Consider the following 26,707-nt stretch of genomic DNA (forward strand, 5'->3'; position numbering starts at 1 on the left):
CGCTATAATCACAGCTGTGTGGTGAGTGCTTACTGTATGCTGTACACTGTGATGGTCCTCAAAGGAAAGAAGCCAACTTAAATTTAACTGTACATGTTACTCATGAGTCTTATGAACTAGTTCTCTTGTACTTCCACTTTGCCCTAGTCCTTGGGACTACAACAAAGGAAAGTGTAGAGGGGAAAACAATCAACATCTCTAAAATCACCATCATGAACTGGTGGCACATGGCTTCATAGCTTTAAGAATGTGTGTAGACATGAAGGGGCCCCTTTGCAGGGACGACTTCATTGTGGAGTGTGTTGGTGCATGGAACAGAGGGTGGCACATCACCTATTCACAGTGAGGCGTACATCAATGGAATAACTCGGGGTCTGGAATAAGAAAAAGTAACTGCAGATATTGCTGGGCAGCCAGGAAGGCTGCATTTACAAGCTCATGATATACACTATTAGGTACTTGCTGAACTATGTGGAGGTGATGGAGTTACTGAAATTCTGTGGCAGGGACTGAGCTCCATATCTCAGGCAATAAATACCCCAAAACAAGACACAAGGAAACATAACTTACAGGGAAATATTAGGAGAAAGATACACAATCCAGTCAGCCCTCAGTGTCCACAGGTTCTGCGGATTCAACTAACCACAGATGGAACCCTGGTTGGCTGAATTTGTGGCTATGGAGGGCTAACTGTACATTTTGTATAAGATACTTGAGCACCTGTGGGTTTTGGTATCCGCAGGAGGTTCCCAGAACCAATCCCCCGCAGATACCAAGGTACAATTGTATATGTATGTTTTCTTGAATTTTTGGCTAGCAATAAATTAATTAAAACATTAATGGAAAATTTTCTTTGTTCCTGGGTTGTGGTAGAGTCATAGAGAGTACAGTTCAATCATTTACAAATAGGATTAAAATAATAAGGGGATAATTTGGGAAGTACATAAATTTGGGAGGAGAAACTTCAGTAGTCATATTTGAATCAGAAATAGCAAAACTTTTTGCCTTTTCATTAATTAATAAAGTCACTATGTTCCCATGGCTTTCTAGGGGTTGGCTTTCTCTCTGTGATTTGCAGAAGATCCTCTTAAACTGCTTTGCTGACTTGTTCTCCAGAAGACAGTGTGTGACAAAGTCGAGTCTTGATGGCTTCAGCAAGTAGAAACCTGCCTCGCACAGGATGACTGTGCTCCCCCCTGGGGCCCTCTGGGGCTCTTTGTCAGTTCCTCCCACTGCGCTTATAGGCAAGGAGGAGCTCCTGAACCAGAGTCTGTATGCTGAAGCTTGATTCTGTATTTTGAAAAAAATCAGAACTGCCTAAGGAAAAAAGCTCTACTTAAGAATAAAGGGCCCCTCCGAATGTATGACACGCAATTTATAGTCCTACCACAGTACTATGCTCCCTTAAAAACACCCTTCCCCCAGCACACACATACACATTCAGGATTTAGATCCAGATATTTAGGTCACATTCATATTTAAAAATAAAAAGGGCATATTTTCATGTTTTATCTTCTGAAACCTATTAGGAGCATAAAACAGTGCCTTCATTACATTCTGCACCAGCACAATTATCCCCACTTACGGTTTGAACATAAAATGTATTTAAAGATGGCAAATTCTGAAAACTGTAACACACACACATGCTTAAAGGATAAAATTTGTTTCATTTTTGTATCCTGTGTTTGGCTAAAAGACAGCTACAAGTCATTGTGATATTTAAGAAGAACAATCGCTAAACAGAATTTTGCAAGTTTCATTTTTTTCAATTTGGTCTATAACTAAAATACATGATACCCAAAATGAAGATTATAGAACTTTCATCTTCTTTGATCCACTTTGGCAGCAACTTACAATATGAGCTTGGAAATAACTTGTCAATAGAGTTAACAGTTTCCTCAACTTTTCCTAGTTTACTAATGTTAGATTGTTCAGCTACAATAAAACTCTGCCTTAAAGAAAATTACCTAAAACACAAATTACATCATAAGTCTCAGCCACACTACACATTAGGAATATTTCTTTTCTCCTTAAAAATAATATTTCCTATAAAGGAAATACTCCTCAATTTTTAATTCCCAAATGAGAGAATTACTAGAGTTTAAAACATTTTTTACAAAGAAAAGCAACTCACTATTTGAAGAGTACTTCCTCGTAAGTGACTCTGGTGGAAACGATCACATAAATCTACATTTTGTTCAGCTCTTCACTATTTCATCAAAGACAAAAACAGCCTCAAGTGAAAGCTGGAAGCAAAACCCTTCCATTCCCCCAAGAGCTCCTCTACGAGTCAGGAGCCTCATTGCATGCTTCACCAAGCTGCTTGCTGCCTGTTGTTTTTCAGCAAGAGTGACCTCCAACACCTTTTATTTAGAGCTGCAATGCACTCTTAAAGGCATACATGGAACACATCATGTGCCAAGCCAACACCTTAAGAGGGTGGGAAGCTTTTCAACCAGGAAGACATGCTGAAAATATTTAGCAGTCAGCAAATTGCATGTAAGCAAAGCCTTGCTTGTTTTTCACAAAACAATCCAACAACGTAATGAGTCAAGATGAACTGATTTACACAGTTCTCAACTGGGAACCATCTGGAACAATACCTCCACTGCTCTCAGAGCTTCCCCTCCTTCACCTTAAGTTTAAATTCCAAGCAACTACAGAGGAATGGCTGTCCTCAATATTTTTAATGATGGTAATATATTTTTTCTCCATTTCATAATTCAGTTTTTCTCTACTCTTTGCTCATCTCATTTATGCTCATTTACTCTTTAAACTGCAATTCTCCTGACACACATACTCCCCAAGTAAGGAGTAGTTTCAATTTAAATGTAACTACTTGACCAGGGCAAAGACCAGGCTCTTGGAGCAGTGGAGAAACTGCCAATAATTATTTCTCAACATTTAATCCATCATTCACTATGTCCACCTCCTGAGACCTGTGCAGTTGGTTAGAAGTTAGATTTCAGATGAGCCCAAAGTTTCATAAGAACTTTGTCCCTTTGAGGGCTCAGCCCTGTTTCCTTTGTTACTATCTGAAATTAAATTCTAAGAACATTAAACATTCTGAACACAAAACAGGCTGGTGGGCTCTGGTATCAGATAACTAATGAGCTGTCACAGGAGCTGAGTTTAACTCACCCTTTCTCTCCCAGTGGTTGAAGCTTTAAAGTCTCCTTTCTGGATTTTCTGAATGAGAATAGAGAAGCAAATGATGATCTGAAGCTCAGCTGAGAAGGAACGGATGTTGGGTTTCTTTGATTAGGTATATTTTTAGATCTTGATGTTTGTAATTCCATAGGATCTAAAAGAAAATTGTAAAAATTTTGCATGATTAATATTTCCAGGTAAATACTCTTGGAGAACTAACACCCCCACCCATGCAGTCTAGGAACGCAGGCATCCCCACATGAAGACCTCGGGACTAGGTGGGGCCCTGTGCCTCTTGGTTCTGCTGAGCGGAGGAGCCTCACTAAGAGTGGGGCATCTTTCAGTAGGTGCTGGGGCCTGCAGCTCCGCAGGACATCCTTCCTCTCATACCAGCTGGGACACTTTCTCAATGCGCTTTCCCCATGGCAATCCAAGGCCAAAGGTAGTGTGTTAGGGACCTCATCCGGTTCTTGTGCTGGTCTTAACTACCCCATCCTTCAGAAATTTTTATTTTGGTGCTTTAAAAACATAGTGATAGGGCCTCCCTGGTGGCACAGTGGTTGAGAGTCTGCCTGCCGATGCAGGGGACACGGGTTCGTGCCCCGGTCTGGGAGGATCCCACATGCCGCGGGGCGGCTGGGCCCGTGAGCCATGGCCGCTGAGCCTGCGCGTCCGGAGCCTGTGCTCCGCAACGGGAGAGGCCACAACAGTGAGAGGCCCGCGAACCGCAAAAAAAAAAAAATAAATAAATAAATAAAAAACCAAAAAAAACAAACAAAAAAAACCACAGTGATAGACTACGTGACTTTTCATATCAAAGAAAGTAAAGGAAAAGGAAATTAAGCCCTTTAGAGTGCTCCTTATTCCCATTAAAATCTCTGTGCATATGTATTTGCTACATATACGGTTTATATGTGGGTATGCATGTAATATAAATATGTATAATATATATGTATAGATAATATGATATTATATATGAGTATTAAAAATTCTAAGCCATGCTCAACATATACCAGTTCCATCATACTGTAATACTTTTGGACATGCTGAGTTTTTAAATGAGGAATTCAAGGTAAGGGGAAATTCATCATGGTATATATGGGGTTAATCTAAAAATCTGAATTGTGAACTTTTTAGATAAATTTCTTTTTTATGGGAGTTGCAAAATATTTCCAATATATAAGTTTAGATATATTGTTACATATTTCTCAATGTTACTAATGTTAGTAACATATAACAAAAGCAGTCAATGTGACTCTATACTTTACACTGTTTTACTACTTAAAATTTCTAAATGCACTTTGTTATTCTCAAACAGTCCTGAGAAAGCAGTTTTTATTATCCTCATTTACAGACTAAAAAATAAGTGATTGGTGAAGGTGAGAGACATGCTGGTAGTCACAAAGTTAGAATGTCCAAGGAAGGCATTTGTTTGAGCTCATTTTTGGGGTTTAAGTTACCAAAGTACCAGAAGGGTGGCAGTTTCTCTACCACCTTCCCCCTCCTAACCCCCCTCCTGTCCTGTTCTCCTTTCCCTCCCTTCCTCTGTCTCCCCCTCCTTGTGCATCATCATCCCATTTATTTACATGCTTACTGTGTTAGAGTTCAGTACTTTATATGTATTATTTTATTTAATTCTCACAACCACCCTGTGAAGTAGGTATTATCATACCCATTTAAAGATGAGAGAATTGAGGCTTATAGAGAATAAGAATAAGTAATTTGAACAGAGTCACATGAATTCTGATAGAATAGAGAATACAGAGACAGACAGAGTGGAGATTTGAATCCAGGCCCTTTTTGATACTGATGCCTGTGTTCTTAACCATTGTGCTATCTTGCCTGACTCTAAACATACCCTCAAGACAGTACAGTCCATTTTCAGTTCACTCTTTTTATTGTGAATTTTGCCCCTTATGATTTAAAAATAATCCTGAACATGATTGGTTAAATTGGAGATCCCACTGAGCCTTTATCTACAATGAGGTGTCCTAAGATCTCACCATTTTCTGCCATCCCCTTTCTCAGTCTGTATGTAACTGGTTGTTTTAACATTTGGCTAACATCTGTTTCATTGCAAAACTTTTTCCTTTGAACTTCTTCAAACCATTCACCAGTTACTCCTTGAAGCCATCTGATATCCCTCTTTGTCTTCTGGAGTTTGCTGAAATAAAACAAAAATATCAATGCATGCTTTAAATTTCTTTGCATGAAGTGCAAACTCGTGGTGGGTCAAACTTTACCTAGTGGAGGCGTTGCATAAACTATAAGTCCAGGGGAAAAATTGGCTCTAGTCGGAGTTTCCTCTTCACCACCATGGATGTATTTTGGCTGTAATCATATAAATTCGATGACAATCTAAAAGTGTCTGCTAGTAGTTGAAATAATCAAGTTGCTGAGGACAATGTGGGTTGAGCATTGTGCAAACCTGACCTAATAATGCAACTGAATGATAGATATTTTAATGACATGGGGAAACTAGAATATTCCAGTTCTGATTACGCATTCATTCATTCGGTAATGATTAGATGTTTATTGAGCAATGTAGGCAATGGGGATTCAATGGTGAATATAACAGATAGTGTCCTTACTTGCCCATTCAGTGGTCAAAGAGAAAAGCTTACATGCAGAAAAGAAATTGTTGAATGTAATGGTCTTAGATAATGGAATTCTTTAAACACACAGACACAAAAGCCCATGAATGAGGACATGGCTAATGCTCAGTAGTAAGGGCAGTGCGATTTGAGATGGATAGGAAAGGTCATCCAAAGCACAGATGTGTCTGATGCACACTTCCAGAGTGCCAGAACTGAAATTCTGCCATTATTTATTTTTCCTTCTCCCCTGCCCTTACCTGCTTAGTCTTCTTTCAAATGAAAATGCTGCTCTAAGTCCTTAGTTAAATCATGAGTTGTGATTTTTTTTTTTTTTTTTAAAGCAGATCATTTGCTTCATTTCAGGAGGACCCTAGAACTGTTTGGAAATGAGAGAATATTCAATCCAGAGGGAGACTGCCCTGGACTGAGGCAAATAAAGCAGAAAGGGGAGTCTGAAGAACATAATGACAAATTTCATCAAGTGGTCAGTTTGACAAACCTCTGATGAAAAAGCCAGGCTTGTTGTTGGGCCCCAAGCTCGAGAAGTTCTGCTGTTATTTATTTATTTATTTTGCAGTACGCGGGCCTCTCACTGTTGTGGTCTCTCCTGTTGCGGAGCACAGGCTCCGGACATGCAGGCTCAGCGGCCATGGCTCACGGGCCCAGCCGCTCCACGGCATGTGGGATCTTCCTGGACCGGGGCACGAACCCGTGTCCCCTGCATCGGCAGGGGAACTCTTAGCCATTGCGCCACCAGGGAAGCCCCAGTTCTGCTGTTTTGGAAAGAAGTTCATGTGACTCCGCAGTTGCCTTTTATCCAGGGTCCTCTGTGAAGCACAAGTGTTAGAGAGTTTGTATTCCTAAGAAAGTGGTGAGCAAGACAGCTGCAGAATGGCTAATTTGGGGTTAAAGGCAATGAACTGTGATGGTTGCAAGTCAGGCTCCTGCTTGGGGCTATGATACTGTCATTTTATAAAATAATCAAGAGGGAAGCCAGAGGCCATCCTGCCCAGACTTGCATTTTGAAAAGCATTACGCAACAGTCATCATGTCTAATCCGCATAATTTGCATTGGTGCCTCCCATTTTGCCATTGCCATCCCTCTGACACCTGGTCACTCCTGTCTCTATTGCTACTATTCTTACTAACAGACTAAGAGACCACAAGTACCAGCTTCTAACCAGTACTGGCTGCCTCCAACTTGTTACTACCTCATTTATTAATGTCATATATATATATATATATATATATATATATATATACACACACACACATATACATACATACATATATATATATATATATATATATTTTTGGCCACACCTCACAGTTTGCAGGATCTTAGTTTCCCAACCAGGGATCGAACCCGGGCCCCAGGCAGTGAAAGTGCTGAGCCCTAACCACTGGATGTCCAGGAAATTCCCTAATGTCCCACATTTGTACATGACCTCTAGTTCCTCAAAAACCCTTCCAAATTATCAGACCCCAACATTCAGCAGCATCCCTGTCCCCTTCTCAACACATCCTTCTCATTTCAGAGGACAGTCAAGCTACCCGACTTAGGAACTCTCTAATAAACGTAACTTTATTATTTTTTTCTAAAGCCTCCATATAACATTGAGTCTCTTTTAAAATAATCACACTTCATTTAATTTCATCTCAAGCACTCATTCCACACTTGCACTCAAATCCATCACTGACTGTTTCTTGTTAACATTTGGCCAATGAAGTCAGAAATCTGTACCTCTATGTGAATACTCAGACAGTGTGAATTCTACTCCAGGACATGTATCTTAAAGAAATACCCTCCCACTCCCCACCCCCCGCAAAGTACATTAATTTAACTGAACATTATGCAGTTGCTAAAAATAATTACTCAGGCAATGTAGCATGTGACATAACATGAAGCAGAAAAAACAAAGTACAACATTTTATCTGTGCTTATATCTATGTGAAAATGATGCACCCATTTAGACACACTAGGGAAAAAAATCAAACACCCGGTCTCTTAGAATACAGTAATTACAGGTATCAATTCCACTTTTAATTTTTGTAAAATTATGTTTATTCGATAAGTACAATATATGTTTCTTTTTAATGTGAGTTTTTATTTATATTATCATTTTACATTATAATGTTTCTTGTAGATAGAGAAAAATATCAGTCATATTTTCACAATCCTAATGCAATCGGTATTGCCCTTTTGATGTGATCTTTTCCTCTGCACGTTTCACATGGTTGTAATAAAATGTATTAAATATATATTTGTGGAAAGCCTCCTGCAGAGAAGATGCAGGGATACAATGGCAAGCAGAGCTGATATAGCTACTATCCTAGAGAGCTTACCGCCTAATGAGAGAGACAGATATGAGTCCAATAATTATACAAATATAAGATAACAAAGAGTGGTAAGTATGATTTCTTCATTCAACACATGTTTGAACTCTGGGCAAAGAGCGGTGAACAAGTCAAGTCCTTGCCCTCATGGAATTTACATTCTGTTGGGGTAGGAGTGGGGACAAACAATAAAAAATTAAACAGGTGTTATGAGAGCATATAACAAGGGGCCCTGCTTATATGAGGGAGAAGCAAATATTTCCCTAAGAAGATGACATACGGCCTGAAGGATGTATCTCAAATTTATTGAGGTATAATTGACATTATTATTTAATTTTAAAAACTTTATTTTACAACATTAGTTTCAGGGGTACAACATAATGATTCAATATTTGTATATACTGTGAAATGATCACCACAACAGATGTCTAGTTAACATCTGTCACCACATATAGTTACAAACTTTTTTCTTGTGATGAGGACTTTTAAGATCTCTACTCTCTTAGCAACTTTGAAATATTCAATACAGTGTTATTAACTACTGTCACTATATATAAAACCATATAGTGGTTATATGTAGATACATGAAAGGGCAAGATTTTGAAGAAATCCAGTGGCTTTTAAAGCAGAAGTATTCCAAGGTTGTCAGGGAAGTGGGTGAACATGTACAGCCAAGAGTGAGAAGATTCAAGGGTAAGGTAGTAAAAACTGGCATTGTGTTTACGTGTTACTAAATAAGTAAACATAAATAGTTCTGGCCCTTGAAGTAAGGATAACCCAGGAAGGGAAACTATGAATGACATAAAAGTCTACTCTAGGTATTACTCTAGGCATCAGTAATTTACCGCCTTAAGCTTTATATTCCCATAAGCCCTGTGCACTATAAAATACAGTCTGTACACTTGCAATGGTTGACTGAGCTTCTTGTACTAAAAGGAGCACACCAACTGTAAAACCAGTGGTTTAGACTCATTTATTTACTTAAAAAATAAAACATCAAATTAGCTCAACATTAGCAAAAAAGAAAAAAAAAACCTGAACACAAAGCAGGGGTATCTTGATGTATGAAACTTAAAAAGACAATATTTTAAGTTTCAGCTAGCCTTAGTCTGAGAGAGGTAACAGTTGCTTGCAAATGGAGTTGAACCGAGTTCATGGCCAGCCTGTACAGGGCTCTTCCTCATCTATTTTGGTTTGTTATATATTCAGCCAGTCATTTAGAGCACACGGTCCACTTTATACCCAAGAGAATAACCTCAAGGTTACAAAGGACATACAACATACATATAGATAAATCACCAGTACACAGATTATTTGCTTCATTAGTGCAGCTTGACTCAACATATCACAAGGGACTGCTGTCTATACATGTAATTTGTTCTACCCCCTAGGCTGATTAACTTGACTAAACTAAATCAGGTCTTTTCTTGCTGGGCCGTAGTCCCAGCCCTCTGCTCCAAGTCAAAATGCTCTTTCTTCATTCACAGGAATCTTAGTCTGCTGTGTGCTGTCTTTTTCCATTCTAGCACCTGCTGAATGAGTCTGTCCTCTGAGGTTCCTCCTTCTATGTTAAATTTCTTTTCCTTTGTTTTCCATCCTTGAGTAATGAACCCATCTCCCCATCTTCCTTGTACTCCCCCACTGTGCCCTTGCCGACCTTTGCTACTCACTTTTCTTTGTCCACCTTTTTCTGAGCAGGTCTCTGTCCTTATCTCTATTTTGATGACTAATTATGTACTAACCATTGAGAATGTGCTCAGTAAATGATACACAGTTGTCTCTTTATCTTCCAGTCTTTTGCCCCACTTGTCTGCTCCCTGAGAACCAAACTCTGGCCTGTTCTTGAGCTGCCATCAAATAGTAGAAAGAGCACTGAATGAGGGTCAGGTTCTAGCTGGTGATCTTGGCCAAATATTTAACTCTCTTGCCTTTGTCACCTGTGAAAGAGAGTTAAAGGCACGGTAGGTTGTTTACAAAGCAGGCGTCCATGGTTCCTTTCATGGCAGAAGGTATACTCCTTCGTGGAGTGACTTTGTCCCTCCTCTGCCCCCTTGAATCTGGGCTGGCCTTGTGCTTGCTTAGACCAATTGAAAATGATAAAGTGAAATTGTGAGGCTTCTGAGCCTAGGCCTCAAGAAGCCTTGCAGCTTCTGCCCTCTCCCTCTTGGAATCTTGATTCTCTGGTCTGAAGAAGCGGGGGCTAGCCTCCTGGAGGATGTGTTCATGTGCAGAGGAGGACCCAGCAGAGTGCTATCACCAATTGCCAGAGATGTGAGTGAAGCTTTCTTAGACCATCCAGATGCCATCCAGCTGCCAGACGACTGGAGCCAAGGGAGTGATCCCAGGCAAGACTAGGAGAACCACCCAGCTGAGCCCAGAACAAACGGCTGTCCCTTAGAATTGTGAGCTAATAAACTGAAGTCATTTTAAGCCTTTAGGCTTTGGGATGGTTTGTTATGCACAATTTTTAAAAATGGACACAGATGAGATTATCTGGAAGATATCTTCTCAGTAATTCTTCTCAGGAAATGATGAGAAGTCCTGACCAAAATGTATGGTCAGGACTTCCCTGGTGGTGCAGTGATTAAAGAATCCACCTGCCAATGCAGGGGACATGGGTTTGATCCCTGGTCTGGGAAGATCCCACATGCCGTGGAGCAACTAAGCCTGTGTGCCACAACTACTGAGCCTGCACTCTAGAGCCTGCGATCCAGAGCTACTGAGCCTGCATGCCACAACTACTGAAGCCCGCGCGCCTAGAGCCCGTGCTCCGCAACAAGAGAAGCCACTGCAATGAGAAGCCTGTGCACCACAACGAAGAGTAGCCCCTGCTCGCTGCAACTAGAGAGAAAGCCCACATGCAGCAACGAAGACCCAACACAGCCAAAAATAAATAAATAAACAAAATGTATGGTCAAAAGACTCATCATTCTCACATCAGAATTAAATCATTGAGAAATCTTATAAAAACTGAAAAGGGGTTTAAAGCATAATCAGGTCAATCTCCCTGTCTTCAGATGAAATAATAGCAATAACAGATAATAAGGGAAGATGCTATATATTGAGCACCCACCCTCTCCCAGGATTCTGCAGTCATAATCCTCACAATGCTGCACAGGTATTGCTGTCCTCATTTACAGAGGCCAGCAGGCTGGAGCTGGAGAACTGGGATGGGTACTCATGCCTCATTTGCAAGTCCATGGCCTCATGACCTATCTCACTGTCTCTGGGTACTATTAACCCCATTAATAAACAATGCAATTGATATCAGCTCAAAGTGATTTTTCCCAATTAAAAAGGTGACAATGAGTATTCAAATGTGATTGAGAACAGTCAGACAAATGTTGAAAGCAAACAAATTCCCCAGACCAGAAAATAGGAATTACAGCTTCTATTTTCTTGTCAGAAAAATCTCAAATTTCTCAAAATTGTTCCCTTATCATCTCCTCTTGCCAAGGGCATCAATTCCACTTTTGGCTGTTCTCACCTTCCTTTCATCTCCTCAATTCACATTTTTTTCTCCACTTTTCTTATTTCCTTGGTTTCTATACACTTATCAGTTTGCTTCGCTGACCTTCCGGGTACATGACCCATCTTATTACACCTTATTCTGCCTTCCAGGCAGCTAAGCATCCTTATCTCTATCAACCATCTGCTCTTGCCTTCGAGGACCGCTTCCCAAATATTCCCCAAATCCCTCACCCTATCCTAGTCTCACAGGTTCAGTCATCAGTAAATCCTAGAACGAATTGCTCAATTACACCGAATCCTGTAAAAGTGGATTTGTCATTTGAATTGCAGGAGATCAAAGCAGCATTAAAGTTTGCTTCCCACACAGGAATTCAAACACATTTTTGTTTTATATTGCCCAGCAACCACAACACACAGAAAAGCACAAATGAGTGCACGGGGTGGGAACTGTGTCCAAGTCGCAGCGTAAACACTGAGTTAGTGTCATAGCAGACACAGGATCAGTCTGTCCAAGCAAGGACCTTTCAAACCCTGAAACCCCAAGGAAACTCACCATCTTGGGAAAGTGTTGCCCTTTTGTTTTCCTGCTCCAGAAAGGTGATACTTCCAGGTCCAGATTTCTTATCACTCATGATCTAGGGAAAGCTTTAGGACAACTACTATGAGTTCTCAGCCAGGAAGAGGAAAAGTAAAGAATGCAAAAGCCCTTGTTCAGTGGTTGTAACAGCAGCTTTACAATCCAGGTCCTGGCCTCTCCTCTCCCTGTTTGCTGAAAAGAATTGTTTTTTGACAGCCATGGCCCCTGATATCAGAGGCTATTTTTTGGCTCAGCCCATAGCCAAGACTCAGAAAGGGCAGAGATTAGAAAAAAGCAAGCAGGTGTATTGAAAAAATGTGTTCTTTTGATCATAGAAAAGTTAAAACATAGAAGGAAGTCTAGAGGAAGGGAAGCTCAGATAAGGAAAAGTGATGCAAGCAGGAGACAACAAAAACAAAGAGTGGCAGGAAATAATGGCACCAGCATTCAAGCCAAGCTAGATAATAAAGCCCATTTAATCTCCCTGAATGGCTGTCATTGAACCAACCTAAAATAAAAGACAACCTTTTCTATATTTAAAAAATTGACCTGGGCTTCCCTGGTGGCGCAGTGGTTGAGAATCTGCCTGCCAATGCAGGGAACACGGGTTCGAGCCCTGGTCCAGGAAGATCCCACATGCCGTGGAGCAACTAAGCCTGTGGGCCGCAACTATTGAGCCTGCGCGTCTAGAGCCTGTGCTCCGCAACAAGAGAGGCCGCGATAGTGAGAGGCCTGCGCACCGGCGATGAAGAGTGGCCCCCGCTTGCCACAACTAGAGAAAGCCCTCGCACAGAAACGAAGACCCAACACAGCCAAAAATAAATATATATATAAAAAAAATTGACCTGTGCAATCTTCTTGAATGCTTATTCTCATGTGACACAAAGTCACAACAAAAGGAAAAAATAATCTAAGTAACATGAAGGATGTGTACTTCCTGTACTGGTTCAGATCACAGAGAGTCATTTCTTACTGATTAATCACTCTAAGGAAGGTGCCACAGAAAAGACGAGCTGTACACACCAAGGCCAAACTAAGAGTTTAAGTGCCAGCCCCTCATCTGGCCTCAGGGCTTTCTGTCTTCTTAGGTTTGTCTTATTTCTTTCTTAATCTATTTATACCTTTTACCCAAACCACCTGGGAAAACATCCATTGTCACCTCTATATTTGCCAAACTGTATTGAATTGCTTGTCATGCTCCTGTTGGTTTCACTCTCTGTCAGCTCCTTGAGGACAGGTATTGTGTCTCATTTCTCTTCGTGCCCCAGGGCCTAGCACGGTCTCTGACCCCGGATCAATCAATACATATTTGCTCAACTTCTGGGGTAATGAATGAGTTCTACATTCATCGCTGTGAAGCAACTCAGTCAGTATTTGACATAAGTGAGAGAGGTGACCCTGCACATACAAAAAATCATGTATGTGAAACGTAATTTCTCCATAGGAATAATACTGGAAAGCTAGTCATAACTAAGATTTATATGATGCTAATTCTAGACCAGGCATGATTACTTATATTAATTAATTTAATCTTTACAAGAACTCTGTGAGGTAGATACTTTTATTTCATTCTACCAATGAGGAAATTAAAATACCGAGAGGGTAAATTAATGTCAGACTGACTGGTTTGAATGCTGTCCCTGATCTTTATTAACTGTGTGATTTAAACCTCTCTGTGTCTCTGTTTTCTCATCTGTAAAGTAGGGATAAGGGTAATAACAATACCTCATGGGGTTTTTGTGAGGATTAAGTGAGTTAATACATGTAAGGCCCATATACCTATTCGGGCACAAATGAAATACTAAGTGAGTGCGATCTGCAAAATGACAGAACAGGCAGTAAAGGGGTGGATGGATGGAGAGTGGGGAATGGAATTTGTGTATCACCTTCCTCAACAGAGGTAGATAGCAGGCAGTAAAGAGAATTACCCTTAGGCTTTTCCTTTTCCTGTAGAGAAACTCAAAAGCATCAATTATTTATCATGGGCCACCTACCCCTCTTGGATCTCCAAGTTGCACTTAAATTAATAGCAGGAGTGTGAGAAAACCAAACCTTGCATTGCAGATTCCACAAACACAGCCTAAATGCCATGCTCAAGACAGCGGTGGGGGGCTGGGGGTTGGGGGGGCGCTGGGTAAGATTTATTGACGTCACTGGACTGGACCTCACACTTCACTGAATGTATTGGCTGATGCCAGGGTCTGGGCCATGATTTGCTAAGAACATTGCACTGATTTTAGTAGAAGGTCTAAAGAACATTTACTGTTTTAAACTCTATTAAGGCAAACATACATGAACTGAGAAGAACTTACACTTTTACTTATCTTAAACCTGATTCAAGTCTAACTTCAGAAAGTAACTATTCACTCATTTATTCAACTAATATTTTTTGAGTAGGTATTACGTTCCAGGCACTGTTCTGGAAGCTTGGAATATAAAAGTGCACAAAAGAGACAGCTCCAAGCCTTCCTGGAATTTGTAGTCTAGCTAGTAGCAGTATTTCCATGGCCACCTCCATGGCCCAAGCCACCACCATCTCTCACCTGGACAAACACCAGAACTCCCTACTTCTCTGCCTACTTCCACTCTGACCTCCCTTCCATCCAGGCTCCACACAGCAGCCAGAGTGACATTTTTAAAAAGTTAGTTACATTATGCATTCCACTCCCCTGCTTAAATCTCTCCAGGAGCTTCCAATCATGCTTAGAAGTCCAAACTCCATTGGTCTTCAAGTCTGTACAGAATCTGGCTCTCTACCTTATCTGTCACTTTTCTCATACTCCTCTCCCCACCACTCAGCACTTGGCCTTCTTTCTGTTCCTCCAGCAAGCCAAGCTGGTTCCACTGGGCTTTGCACTTGCTGTTTTCTCCACCTGGAATGCTCTTCCCTATTTGTCTCACGGCCATTCCTTTGTATCATTTATGCCTTAGCTAAAACGTCACATCCTTAGAAAGGTCTTCCATGACCCTCCAAAACTACAGTCACTTTCTATCAAATTAATTGGTTTACTTGTCTTTATCTCATTTATCATCACATCATCTTCTTCATTTATTTACTTTTTTATTGATTAAAATATAATCCATAAGAGCAAAGACCTTGCCTACCCTGTCTTCTGGAATGATGTCTGATATAGAGTAGGGGATCAGTAAGCCCTTGATGAACAAATGAGTAAGAATTTGGGAAACTCTTCTCTATGGACCAGAATTTCTTCATCTATAATATGAAGGATTTGAACTAGATGTTCTCAAGGGTGGTTTCCTGCATTTTATCATGCTAAGATTGCTTTTGCTAATGTTTCAAGGGGTATACCCTAATATTTCAAGACATGGTGAACAAATCCATATTTAGCTCTGTCTGAGAGTTCATAAGATTCCAACTCTGTCTCCCTTGGGCCTCTGTATTTCAGCCTGAAGAGTCCCAATTATTCATATTGTACTCATATGTCAATTGCCCTTTCACTCCCTTCACTCTTTCTTTCTGCTTCTTCACTCTGGATCCATCACATGATTAAAATAAAACAACTAGAAGAGAATTTATTGTCAAACTGACAATAACTTTACGGAAGATGAAGACAATATTTCATGTTATATCTAGTACCTTCATGATGCTGCTGAATGTTATGGGAACCTTGCACCCTGTCACAGCACATCATTCCCTGCAGAGGGATGTGCACCTGGAATTAAATGTTAAGCATGTGTTGTGTGACAGCCACTCTGTTAGGTGCTTCCACATGCACTATCTCATTTAATCACTATGGGTGCCCAGCGAGGTAGGTATTATTATATTCATTTTACAGTAAAAGGAGTTGAAACCATGAAGTGTGAAAAATCTTGCCTGTGGTTATACAGTGGTAAGTGAAAGAGTTAGGCTTCTACCTAGCCTCAGATCCCACTACCCAGCATGATAACATGTGTTGAGTGAGTACAGTTATTTCCAGATTGTTTTCCAGAGCCTGAATTATTCAATGCTCACTTGTCTCTGAACTTTTTTCACACTGGGTGTCTCATCACTGGATTGCCATCTCCTTAAGCAGAGTGCCAGACATTCTGAACATACAGCAAACAGTGACTAAATATTTGTTGAATAACCCAACAAAGGAATACAAGAAAATTAAAAACTAGAGTTTTTAGCCTTTGCTTCTCACTTATTCTCTTTACACAGATGCTTAGATATCTTCCACTGAAACTTGTAAGGCAAGGGTTAGTTAATTCAAGTTGAATGTTAGGGAAGCTGCTCAGAGCTACAGAATTGGATATGAATGCCTCTTGTAAGGCTGTTATATTACTAGGACAACTGCAAGGCAGGTTAGAGCCAATAAGTTTTGATCAATAGATAAAGTATATTACCTCAACATCTTGGCTTTGTTTATTATATTATTCATGGCTTCTTCTCAAAGACAACTACATCCAAAATTTTGACCACACTCTCTACACTGTTAGTTATATAGAGTTAGGTAGCAAGACAACTGTTCTCGTGCAAATCTGGTGCATCCTTTCATTTTCATGAATAAGAATGCAGAGCATGTTTTTTTTTTTTTTCACATATTCAGGCAATTTAATGTTAATTCTTATAATGTGTCCTGACAGGAAAAAAATACAGAAAGAGAAACGTTCTCAGAGGAGCCTAGGCAATTCTACAAGGTTGAAAGAAAGTGATGCCCCCATAGTTTCATTCCAGGTCCAGGCAGTGAAGGCAGAAAGTGCCTTCACTGTCTCAATACCCACAACTATCGTACTTAACTAATTCATTCTCTGTATCATGAAAACTTAAAGATGTTAGAAAATCAACTCAAATCCAACATTTTGGAAGTAGCTTTAACTTTAAGGAACTTAATGTTGTAATATGAGACTCCCTCCACCACACCCCTACCTACACACTGACCAAATATGTAAGCCGAGGGGGAAAGAAAGATAGTTCTCAAATGGCTATTTAGTCTTTGCTTTGGGACACAGAACTCTGAGAAAATGCTTGAGGTTTCCTAAATGCCACCACCATGGGAACCTCTGGGTTCCCATCAGGGATAATGGAGGTTCAGAAAGTCCATGGCTTGCAAACCATTACCCACTTCACGATTCAAAGAAAGTTTGACGTGGACATCAATTAAAGCTCACTGGTTTGGATTACAATTTGCAATACATTTTCAAAAGGAGTTAACCCTTGAAGTAATCCTTATCCAAAGGGCTGCTGCTTTTCCAAGTGCTCTCTAGCAAACTTGCCTCACAATGATCAGCTTGGGTTTTTTTTAAAGGGCTTCTTGCTGACCTGACAAGCCAACATTCCACCTCATCAGAAATTACTGCAGAATCATATCCCAAAGGGCTTGCTTTGAACATTTCCCCTTGAATCCCTCTGCTAAATGGTATTAATGATAATTATTACTCTTCTGATCAGTTATTCCAAACTGCTTATCTCATCTATGGTATTATCTCATCCAGAAGAGCTTATTAAGTTTTGTCTCTAGATGTAGTTACATTTATTTACCCAAACATACTCTTAAGCACTCCTAGAATAATTCTATAACAAAATCAGTACCTGGGGTGAAATGAAGTAATGCCAGCAGTACAAATGCTTGTCTCTACTCCAAATTATGTAACTTACTTATGGAAACTTAACACATATAAAAGATATTTTACTGGCAATACTGTTGTTATGCATTATTACTATCATTTTAACTTTCAGATTCTAGTATCTAAATTTTTCTTTCTCAATAACAACAAAAAATTGTGATCATTCTTTATAATGTATTAAATGCTTTATCATAAAATCTCAATGGCTCTTTGGAAAAAAGTCCTAAATGAAGCTTTGTTACACAATAAAAATGATAATGTGACATCAGAAGCTATTATGTACTTTACATGAATATGTCTCAGTGCATCAAGAAGAGGTACGGAATTGTACTTAATCTGTAAACAGTCAACAATTTCTCAAAAATGAGAAGAAATGTCAGTTGTAATGAAGTAGTAATGCCCGGTGTATTTTACAGAAGAAAAGTGGAAATGAAAAGAACTGTTTACTTGGTATTGTAGATGGGTGTGGTCTATTCTTTATTAACAATGACATTAAATTTTAAAAGTCATTATTTGGTTTTGAATCACTTTGGATTTGTTTGCAAAAATTTGTTTTCTTTCAGGTAGGATGTGATGAAGTAATGTATAGCATAGAAAAATAAATCTGGATATCTGATTCTCTCCATCTTGTTTTGTTTTGTAAATTCTGGCCCCTTTACTGATATCCAAAAATAGGACTCAATTAAACCATAGAGGTAATGAATTAAACATGGTGGTAGGTCTGTCTGAAAGACATGGACTGCTTTTCTAGCATATGGGCAGTCCATGATACGTTGGGAGCCTATTTCACTAGCAAAATTGTCATGGGTAGTTGCTATGCTTTGGGTCATGTGATCCAAAATTTTTCACATTCCTGACCCTAATCAACTGCACCAGGGATTCACGATTGACCCAAAAGCTAAACATGAGCAAGAATGCTGCCTACTCAACATCACTAATTATTAGAGAAATGTAAACCAAAACTACAATGAGGTATCACCTCACACCAGTTAGAATGGACACCATCAGAAAATCTACAAACAACAAATGTTGGAGAGGGTATGGAGAAAAGGGAACCCCCTTGCACTGTTGGTGGGAATGTAAATTGATACAGCCACCATGGAGAACAGTATGGAGGTTCCTTAAAAAACTAAAAGTAGGATTACCATATGACCCAGCAATCCCACTACTGGGTACATACCCAGAGAAAACCATAATTCAAAAAGACACATACACCCCAATGTTCATTGCAGCACTATTTACAATAGTCAGGTCATGGAAGCAACCTAAATGCCATTGACAGATGAATGGGTAAAGAAGATGTGGCACATATATACAATGGAATATTACTCAGCCATAAAAAGGAACGAAATTGGGTCATTTGTGGAGATGTGGATGGACCTAGAGACTGTCATACAGAGTGAAGTAAGTCAGAAAGAGAAAAACAAACATCGTATATTAACGCATATATGTGGAATCTAGAAAAATGGTACAGATGAACTGGTTTGCAAGGCAGAAATAGAGACACAGATGTAGAGAACAAACGTATGGACACCAAGGGGTGGGTGGGGACAGTGGTGGTGGGATGAATTGGGAGATTGGGATTGACATATATACACTAATATGTATAAAATAGATAACTAATAAGAAACTGCTGTATAAAAAAAAAATAAAACAAAAAATAAAATAATATTCAAAAAAAAAAAAGAATGCTGCCTAACTGATGTGCTCTATTTTGGAGAGTAATTAACAACTTATTCATATCCTTCCTCTTGAGATGTCTTGAAATCATTATGACAAGTAAGACACACTAAAGTGACACAGTGGCTGAGAGAGACATTGAGAAGGCATTAAGCAGTACCAGAAGTAGAAGCCATGAGGCAACAGAGTCTGGAATAGGCAGAAGCCCTGAAGCAGAAAGGAAAGTTGCAAGAAGAAAATCAACCATGGCCATGGAAGTGAACAGGGAAAAGCAGAGCAAAGTAGTTGAGCCACAAGTCTGGTAGATTACCAGCCTGGTTGATTGGCACCAGAATGTTGCTATGTTGTGATCACTGTTCTTGTTCCCAAGGACTGGTTGTGCAAGCTGAGGCCGTTGTTTCCTTAATTCCCCACTGCAGACTTACAATAGAGTGCCACCCATCACTTGAGGTAAACTAGAGCGTGTTCCTTGTCATCTGAAAGGGCATAATGAAAACAGCCAGCCATAGCTACATGTAGAAATCTTTTTACAAGGGAATTCTTCAGGGTTGGGACAGGAAATTTCTAATGTCAACAAAACTGACTTTGATTGCTATTGTACAATTTTTAAGTTCATTGTTTTTCTAATTACTAAAGTGAAGTTACACTCAGTACAGAAGACTTGAAAATTGCAGAAAAGCTTGAAAAAAAAAGTCACTCATAATCCCCACAACCAGAGATACTGCTGTGTGTGCCTATGTCCACAGAGCATTTTAAAGCAGGGGTAACAGGATGTTATACTGAGACCCAGCCTGTCTCAGTTTTAGCTGAGGCATGAAAGCAAGTGATTCCACATACTCAATTGAATTGTGAGAAGACCAGTAGGAGAATTTGTTTGGTAGGATTTATAAAAACAAACCAAAAAAAAAAAAAAAGAAAGAAAGTCAAAGACTTTATCCTATGTTTTCTTCTTCTTTTACAGTTTCCAGTCTTATGTGTAAGCCTTTTGAGTTGATATTTGTGTATGCGGTAAGGCAAGGGTCCAATATCATTCTTTTGTATGTGGATATCCAGTTTTCCCAACATCATTTGTTGAACAGGTTATCCTTTGTACTTCGTGTATTCTTGGCACCCTTGTCAAAGATCAGTTGACATTAGGACTTCCCTGGTGGTCCAGTGCGTAAGACTCCATGCTCCCAGTGCAGGTGGCCCAGGTTCGATCCCTGGTTGGGGAACTAAATGCCGCATGCATGCTGCAACTAAGGAGTCCGCGTGCCACAACTAAGGAGTCTGCATGCTGCAACTAAGAAGCCCGCATGCTGCAACTTGGAGCCTGGTGCAGCCAAAATAAATACATAAATAAATATTAAAAAAAAAAAGATCAGTTGACATATATGTATGGATTTATTTCTGGGCTCTCTGTTCTGTTCCATTGGTCTATATATCTATCTTTACACCAGTATCATACTGTTTTAGTTACTGTAGCTTTGTAATATATTTTGACATCAGGACGTGTGATGTGATTTCATGGATATGACATCAAAAGCATAGGCAACAAAAGCAAAAGTAGACAAGAGGGACTATATCAAACTAAAAAGCTTCTGCACAGCAAAGGAAACAACCAGTAGGGTGTAACAGCTAACTATGGAATAGGAGAAAATATGTGCAAACTATATTTCTGATAAAAGGTTAATTTCTAAGATATACGAGGAACTCCTACAACTCAATAGGAAAAACCCTAATAACCTAATTTAAAGATGGGCTAAGCACTTGAATAGACATTTCTCCAAAGAACGCATACAAATGACCTATAGATATATAAAAAGATGCTCAATGTCAGCAATCATCAGGCAAATGCAAATTAAAACCACAATGAGATATCACCTCACACCTGTTGGGATGGCCATTGTAGTAGTAGTAATAATAATAATAATAATAATAATAGACAACAAGTGTTGGCAAGGATGTAGAGAAATTGGAACCCTTGTGCACTGTTGATGGGAATCCAAAATGGTGCAGTTATTATGGAAAACAGCATGGAGGTTCCTCAAAAAATTAAAAATAGAATTACCATATGATATAGCAATCCCATTTCTGGGTATTTATCCTAAGTAATTGAAATCAGCGTCTAGAAAAGATATTAGCACTCCCTTGTTCACTGCACCATTATGAATAATGGCCAAGATGTAGAAACAATCTAAATGCCCATCAGTAGATGAACTGGTAAAAGAAAATGTGGTATATACATATAATAGAATATTATTCAGCTGTAAAAAAGAAGGCAATCCTGCAATATGCAACATGGATGAACCTTGAGGACATTATGACAAATGAAAGAAGCCAATCACAGAAGGACAAATAATACATGATTCCACTTATATGAGGTTTCTAAAATAGTCAAACTCTTAAAAGCAAAGAATATATTGATGGTTGCCAGAGGTTGGGGGAGGGGGAAATGAGGAGTTGCTAATTAACAGGTATAAAATTTCATTTATTCATGAATGAATAAATTCTAGAGATCTGCTGTACAACACTGTGCCTGTAGGTAACAATACTGTCCTGTGCACTGAAAAATCTGTTAAAAGGGTGGATCTCATGGTAGGGTAACAAGTCCCCTTACCCACATTGGTTCAGAAGAGCAGAGACACAGAGTCTTTTTTTACAGAGGGGCTTCAACAGTACCACTGAAAGAGCTTAATATATGTCCTTTAGAGTTTTGGGGAAAGGACAACTGGTGTCTAACTCCTGCCTAAGAAGCATAAGTTTGAGAAACTGGGGCCAGCCAGCCTAGAATGAGGGAAGTAAGGGGAGACTGAAGGGAGATTGTTCAGCTGGCAGTCAGTCCTCACTTCCAGAGTTTCTCATGCATGAACAGTTCTACGCATTTCTCATGGACAAGACATGGGCCACAGAAGAGGCTGAGGGGGGGCTGAGGTTCTCTTAGTTCATGTCCACGATAGCTGGCTCAAGAGGCGAAGAAACCTTCATAGAAAGGCTGTGAGCGAATCACAAGATTCCTAGGGACATGGAGGGGTTGGCAGAGAGCAGGGGAGGGCACATCATGGTATCAAGAGAGCTGCAAAACAGAGCCTGAAAACCCCACCTGAGCACACAAGAGGCATATTTAAACATCTGCCTGGCCTCAGAGACCGTGAAGCCACCCCAGTCAAGAAAGAGCTTCCTAACATATACCCCCACCCCCACCCAAACATGTACCTCTCCTCCCCTCCATCCTCCACTTCAACTCTGGAATGGTCAAGAACTACCTTCGAGGGGATGGAGAGTAGAGGCTGACAGGGAAAATGTAGGATCAAACCCCTCCTTACTGTTACAGGCTTCTCACTGCCGCAAGCTGTGGCTGTGTGAGGGGAAATGGCTGCTGCTCTGAATAACACTGGAATTAATCAGGGACTGGACAATCTAATTATTGTATTGAATTGAGACAGTGGTTTTGTGTCTTCAAGTGCCCAAAGGATGTTTACTACCTGAGAGTGAGCAGAAAAGTCATGGGACAGCCCATGTTTTTATCCAGTGGCATTTAAAGGCAAAACTAAAGGTGCTTTCTGATTATATCCCATGAGTCCTGATTTCTCAACATGCCAGTTATACATGTATACATTTTTCAAAATGTTTTTAAACTATAAATACTGTTTTGCAGCCAACATTTCCCACTTAGCATTATATTAAGAATGCTGCACTACATCAATATCCTTTTACCATTGTGTCTTTGTGCCATAGGATATGTACCTACTCCCCTAACATTAGATACATGAGTCATTTCTAATTTTTCACAGCCATAATGTTGAAATGAACATAGTTCCAGCCTAGCATTGCACACCTCTCTAATTAGCTTCTTCGGACTTGAAGTAGAATTGCCAGAAAGAATGACCATGTTTTAATGACTGATGAAATACATTGACAAATTGCTCTGTGGAAAGCTTACATCAAATTTTTCTCCAACCAGCAGATTCTACATGTGTGCCAATTTTCCCATATCCTTGCCAACAGTAGTTATTATTGTTATTATTAATCTTGATAATCTGATATCTAATAAGAGAAAAATAATTTTTTCATAAAAAATTTTCTTTTATTACTGGAGAGGTTGAACATTATTTCATATGTTTATAGGCTATGTGTCATTTTTTTAATGACTTACCTGCTCAACACCTTTGCTTATTATTGTAACTCAGGTATCACTGAAAATATTAGTTCTTTGAATCTCAAGGCAAAGGCCAAAAGAATGGCAGAGCTGGCAATTCTTGGTATTTGCTTCGAAGTGTAGCTCACAGACCAGTCTGTGGGTTACTAAGTGGGGGCTCAGGTTGCCACTACGACTTGCCACAGAGCAGTGCTAGATGTTGTCTTCAGAGCACCTAGTTTTCTTGGTTGTTTGCCTCCTATTGCTCTTGCCTCTATGGAAGTACAAAGAGAGGCATCGTGTGGCCCGACCACACAGACACGATTGTCACAGATGCTCTCTGCATTATCTTCATCTTTTCCCACCCAGTTGCCTCAGACTGGCATGGTTGCATAACATCACTGTCTGAGCTTATGTAAAGTTGCTGGGCCTGGATGGTGGGAACAATCAGATGGGTTCTAATCCCTTTGTTACTGTGGCTGATCAAATAACATCTATGTGTCTCATTTTCCTCATATGTAAAACTTCATGACCAGACCCCACACTTACCTGTCTGGACTTGTTTCCCATTACCCTCTCATTTAAACCCTATGTACCAACCATTCCAAACTCTTTGCATGCTCTCTGGGCCTTTTTCCAAGTTTCTCTTTGGTTTGCAATGCCCTTCCTTAAACAGTTTTTGGTCCCATGATTAACTCAGGGCTGACACAACTAAAGGTTTGAAAAATGTTCTTTGAGTGAAAAAAAAAAAAAGATTCAATTAAACTATAATGAGAATTTAAATTTGTAAGAATGACTTGAAAGCACTAGGAAATTTAAGATCTAACAGTAGGAAAAGATACGTACAAAATAGCTGTGATATAACACAGGACATGATAGACCTTTAAAAGAAAAACAGATTCTCTATTCACAACACTTCTGAGTTAGTGCAGACCCCGCAGGTTAAGGGCTCAGTCCCACAAAACTAACTCCACTTCAGACACCAACCTCAAGTCCAGACTTCTAGGACTTCGACTGACGGGCTGTAAATTGGGGGTTTCCATGACCCCCTCTTCAGGGTTGACAACTTATTAGAACCGTTCACAGAACCCAGGTAAATAGTTTACTTACTATTACCAATTTATTACAAAGGATATTTTAAAGGATACAAATAAATAGCTAGATGAAGAGATATGTATGACAAGATCCAGAAGGGTCCTGAGCACAGGAGCTTCTGTCCCCATGGAGTTTAGGATATGCCACCCTCTTGGCACGTAGAGGCATTCTTGTTCACCAACTCAAAAGCTCTCTGAACTTTGTTGTTTATTGTTTTTATGGAGGCTTCATTATGTAGGCATAACTAATTAAATAACCAGCCATTGGTGATTAAGGCGGGGGTGAAGTTAGGGGGTGGCTAAAATTTCCAGCCCTCTAATCACATGATTGGTTCCTCTGGCAACCAGCCCCCATCCTCCAAGAGTCACCGCATTAATGTAAACTCAGGTGGTTGAAAGGGGCTTATAATGAATAACAAAAGATACTCCTCTTACCCCTCCCACTCAGGATATATTAAGGGCTTTAGACGTTCTGTGCCAGGAAACTCGGATGAATACCTAAACTATATATATTTCTTACTATATCAATCACATAATAGAAAAACGAGACTCTTACCAAGCCCAGCCAAGGCCCCACTGACTGTTCCCGGCCTGAGCCCCAGCGCCCACAAAACTGCCCCTACATCCAGCAGAGACGGCAGCAGCCCCCTGGACCCAGGCAGCCCACAGCCCCGGAGACCTCAGCCCCATCAACAGTGGGGACCCTCCAACCACCATACTGGAGTGATTCCAACTCAAAGGACACCCAGAGCCACCATCTGGTATCTGCCAGTTTTTCCAACTGACCTGTATCCTACCCAGCACCTCCCTTCCCCCTTTCCCACAATTCATGACATCAAAACACTGGCTTTTCCCCTTTTTCCTTGAGACTCAGGAGGGCCAAAGCAACAGTCTTTTGCTTTTTTTCTCTCCCTTACCAAGGATTAAAGGAAGGGATCCATTCTTATTGTTCAGAGGCACTAACTCCCTCCGCTAAATCAGGCTGAGAAGGAAACAGCCAGCTCTTATCTCCTCCTGGTTGTTTTTCTTTCCCATCCCAGTTTAATTTTTGTTTCCCCACTACCCCCTACCTCTGAAACCATTTTATGAACTGTCATGTGCCACCTGAGCCTCCAGTAAAAATAAAAACAGGCTTTCCTGTTGAAAAAAAAAAAAAGAAAAGAAAAGAAAACCGAGACTCCTGCTTTAAGATTAATTCTGGCTACGGGCTGGGAAAACATTCCTGAAGATGGGTCTTAAAGACAGGGAGATAAGCCTTGTTAGCTCAGAGTCTGAATCCACCATTGTTCCTCACTAGTGATGCTTATCCCCAGTGAATGGTGGAATGGTTTGGAAAGTAGGTACAGGGTGTGTGTGTGTGTGTGTGTGTGTGTGTGTGTGTGTGTGTGCGCGCGCATGCGTGCACAGAGGGGGGATGCATGCAGGCCATCATTGGCAGAGAGTAATCTGAGCAAAGGAAGCGAAGTAGGAGAGTGAAGAACTTCATTTTGTTCTTGTTTTATTTTAAATGGTCATAGGAAGTTTGTATTTGCTGGCCTTGCATCAAGGGAAATCGTCCAAATTTACTCGTGGAGGTCAACCATTATCCATTAATATTTTCAATACTGTCCTGGTCATTGGGTTATAAATAAGAATCCCAGAAACTCTGAAATTCTCTCAATTCTTTGGTACACAGAAATTTCAACACTAAGATCATGCAAGTCTTCTGGAGGCTCCTATGCTCTTATGTAAAGAACAGGGCTTGGAGGGGAAGCCAAAGATTTCTTTTTGTGGCCTCATGCCTATCACTCACACAGCTGGTGACTGCTCCCTGACTCAGCAGATTCAACTGAAAGCCTGAGATATGGAGAAAAGTGCCACATAACATTTTAAGACACAGTGAATTTCTATTTATCAAAATGATTTTGTGCTGCTCTGCTATTTATCATTTGCAGAAAAAAATATAAACAGCTAGCCTAAATCTCATTCTCTATGTGAAAGATTGCTAAAAATTAGTGAACATTTAGCAGAAGTTACCGAGGGTGAATAGATCTCTGGGGAGGATGAGGGAAACAATTCAGTTGATGGAATGCTCCAGCAAGCCAGCAGTTTTCCTACAATAAATAAACACTAGCTC

At 40.1% G+C, this 26,707-nt stretch overlaps 1 protein-coding gene across 9 annotated transcripts in view; it reads right to left on the minus strand.

Annotated features, from left to right (window-relative positions):
- EXPH5 (exophilin 5) overlaps nucleotides 1-26,707 on the minus strand; it is a 74,976-nt gene that overhangs the window by 22,538 nt on the left and 25,731 nt on the right. For 3 of the 9 annotated variants that reach the window (XM_033410151.2, XM_033410150.2, XM_033410154.2), the window contains exons 2-3: nucleotides 5,154-5,314; nucleotides 3,142-3,304 (exon numbers count right to left, since the gene is read on the minus strand). In XM_033410151.2, the coding sequence (XP_033266042.1) occupies nucleotides 3,142-3,304; nucleotides 5,154-5,314 (324 nt within the window). Of the gene's footprint in view, nucleotides 1-2,134; nucleotides 2,273-3,141; nucleotides 3,305-5,153; nucleotides 5,315-5,393; nucleotides 5,412-26,707 lie in introns of those variants that run through there. The other 6 variants (XM_033410162.2, XM_033410160.2, XM_033410161.2 and 3 more) reach the window with 4 other exon arrangements.

Source organism: Orcinus orca, chromosome 8 (assembly GCF_937001465.1).
Source record: "Orcinus orca chromosome 8, mOrcOrc1.1, whole genome shotgun sequence".
NCBI lineage: Eukaryota > Metazoa > Chordata > Mammalia > Artiodactyla > Delphinidae > Orcinus > Orcinus orca.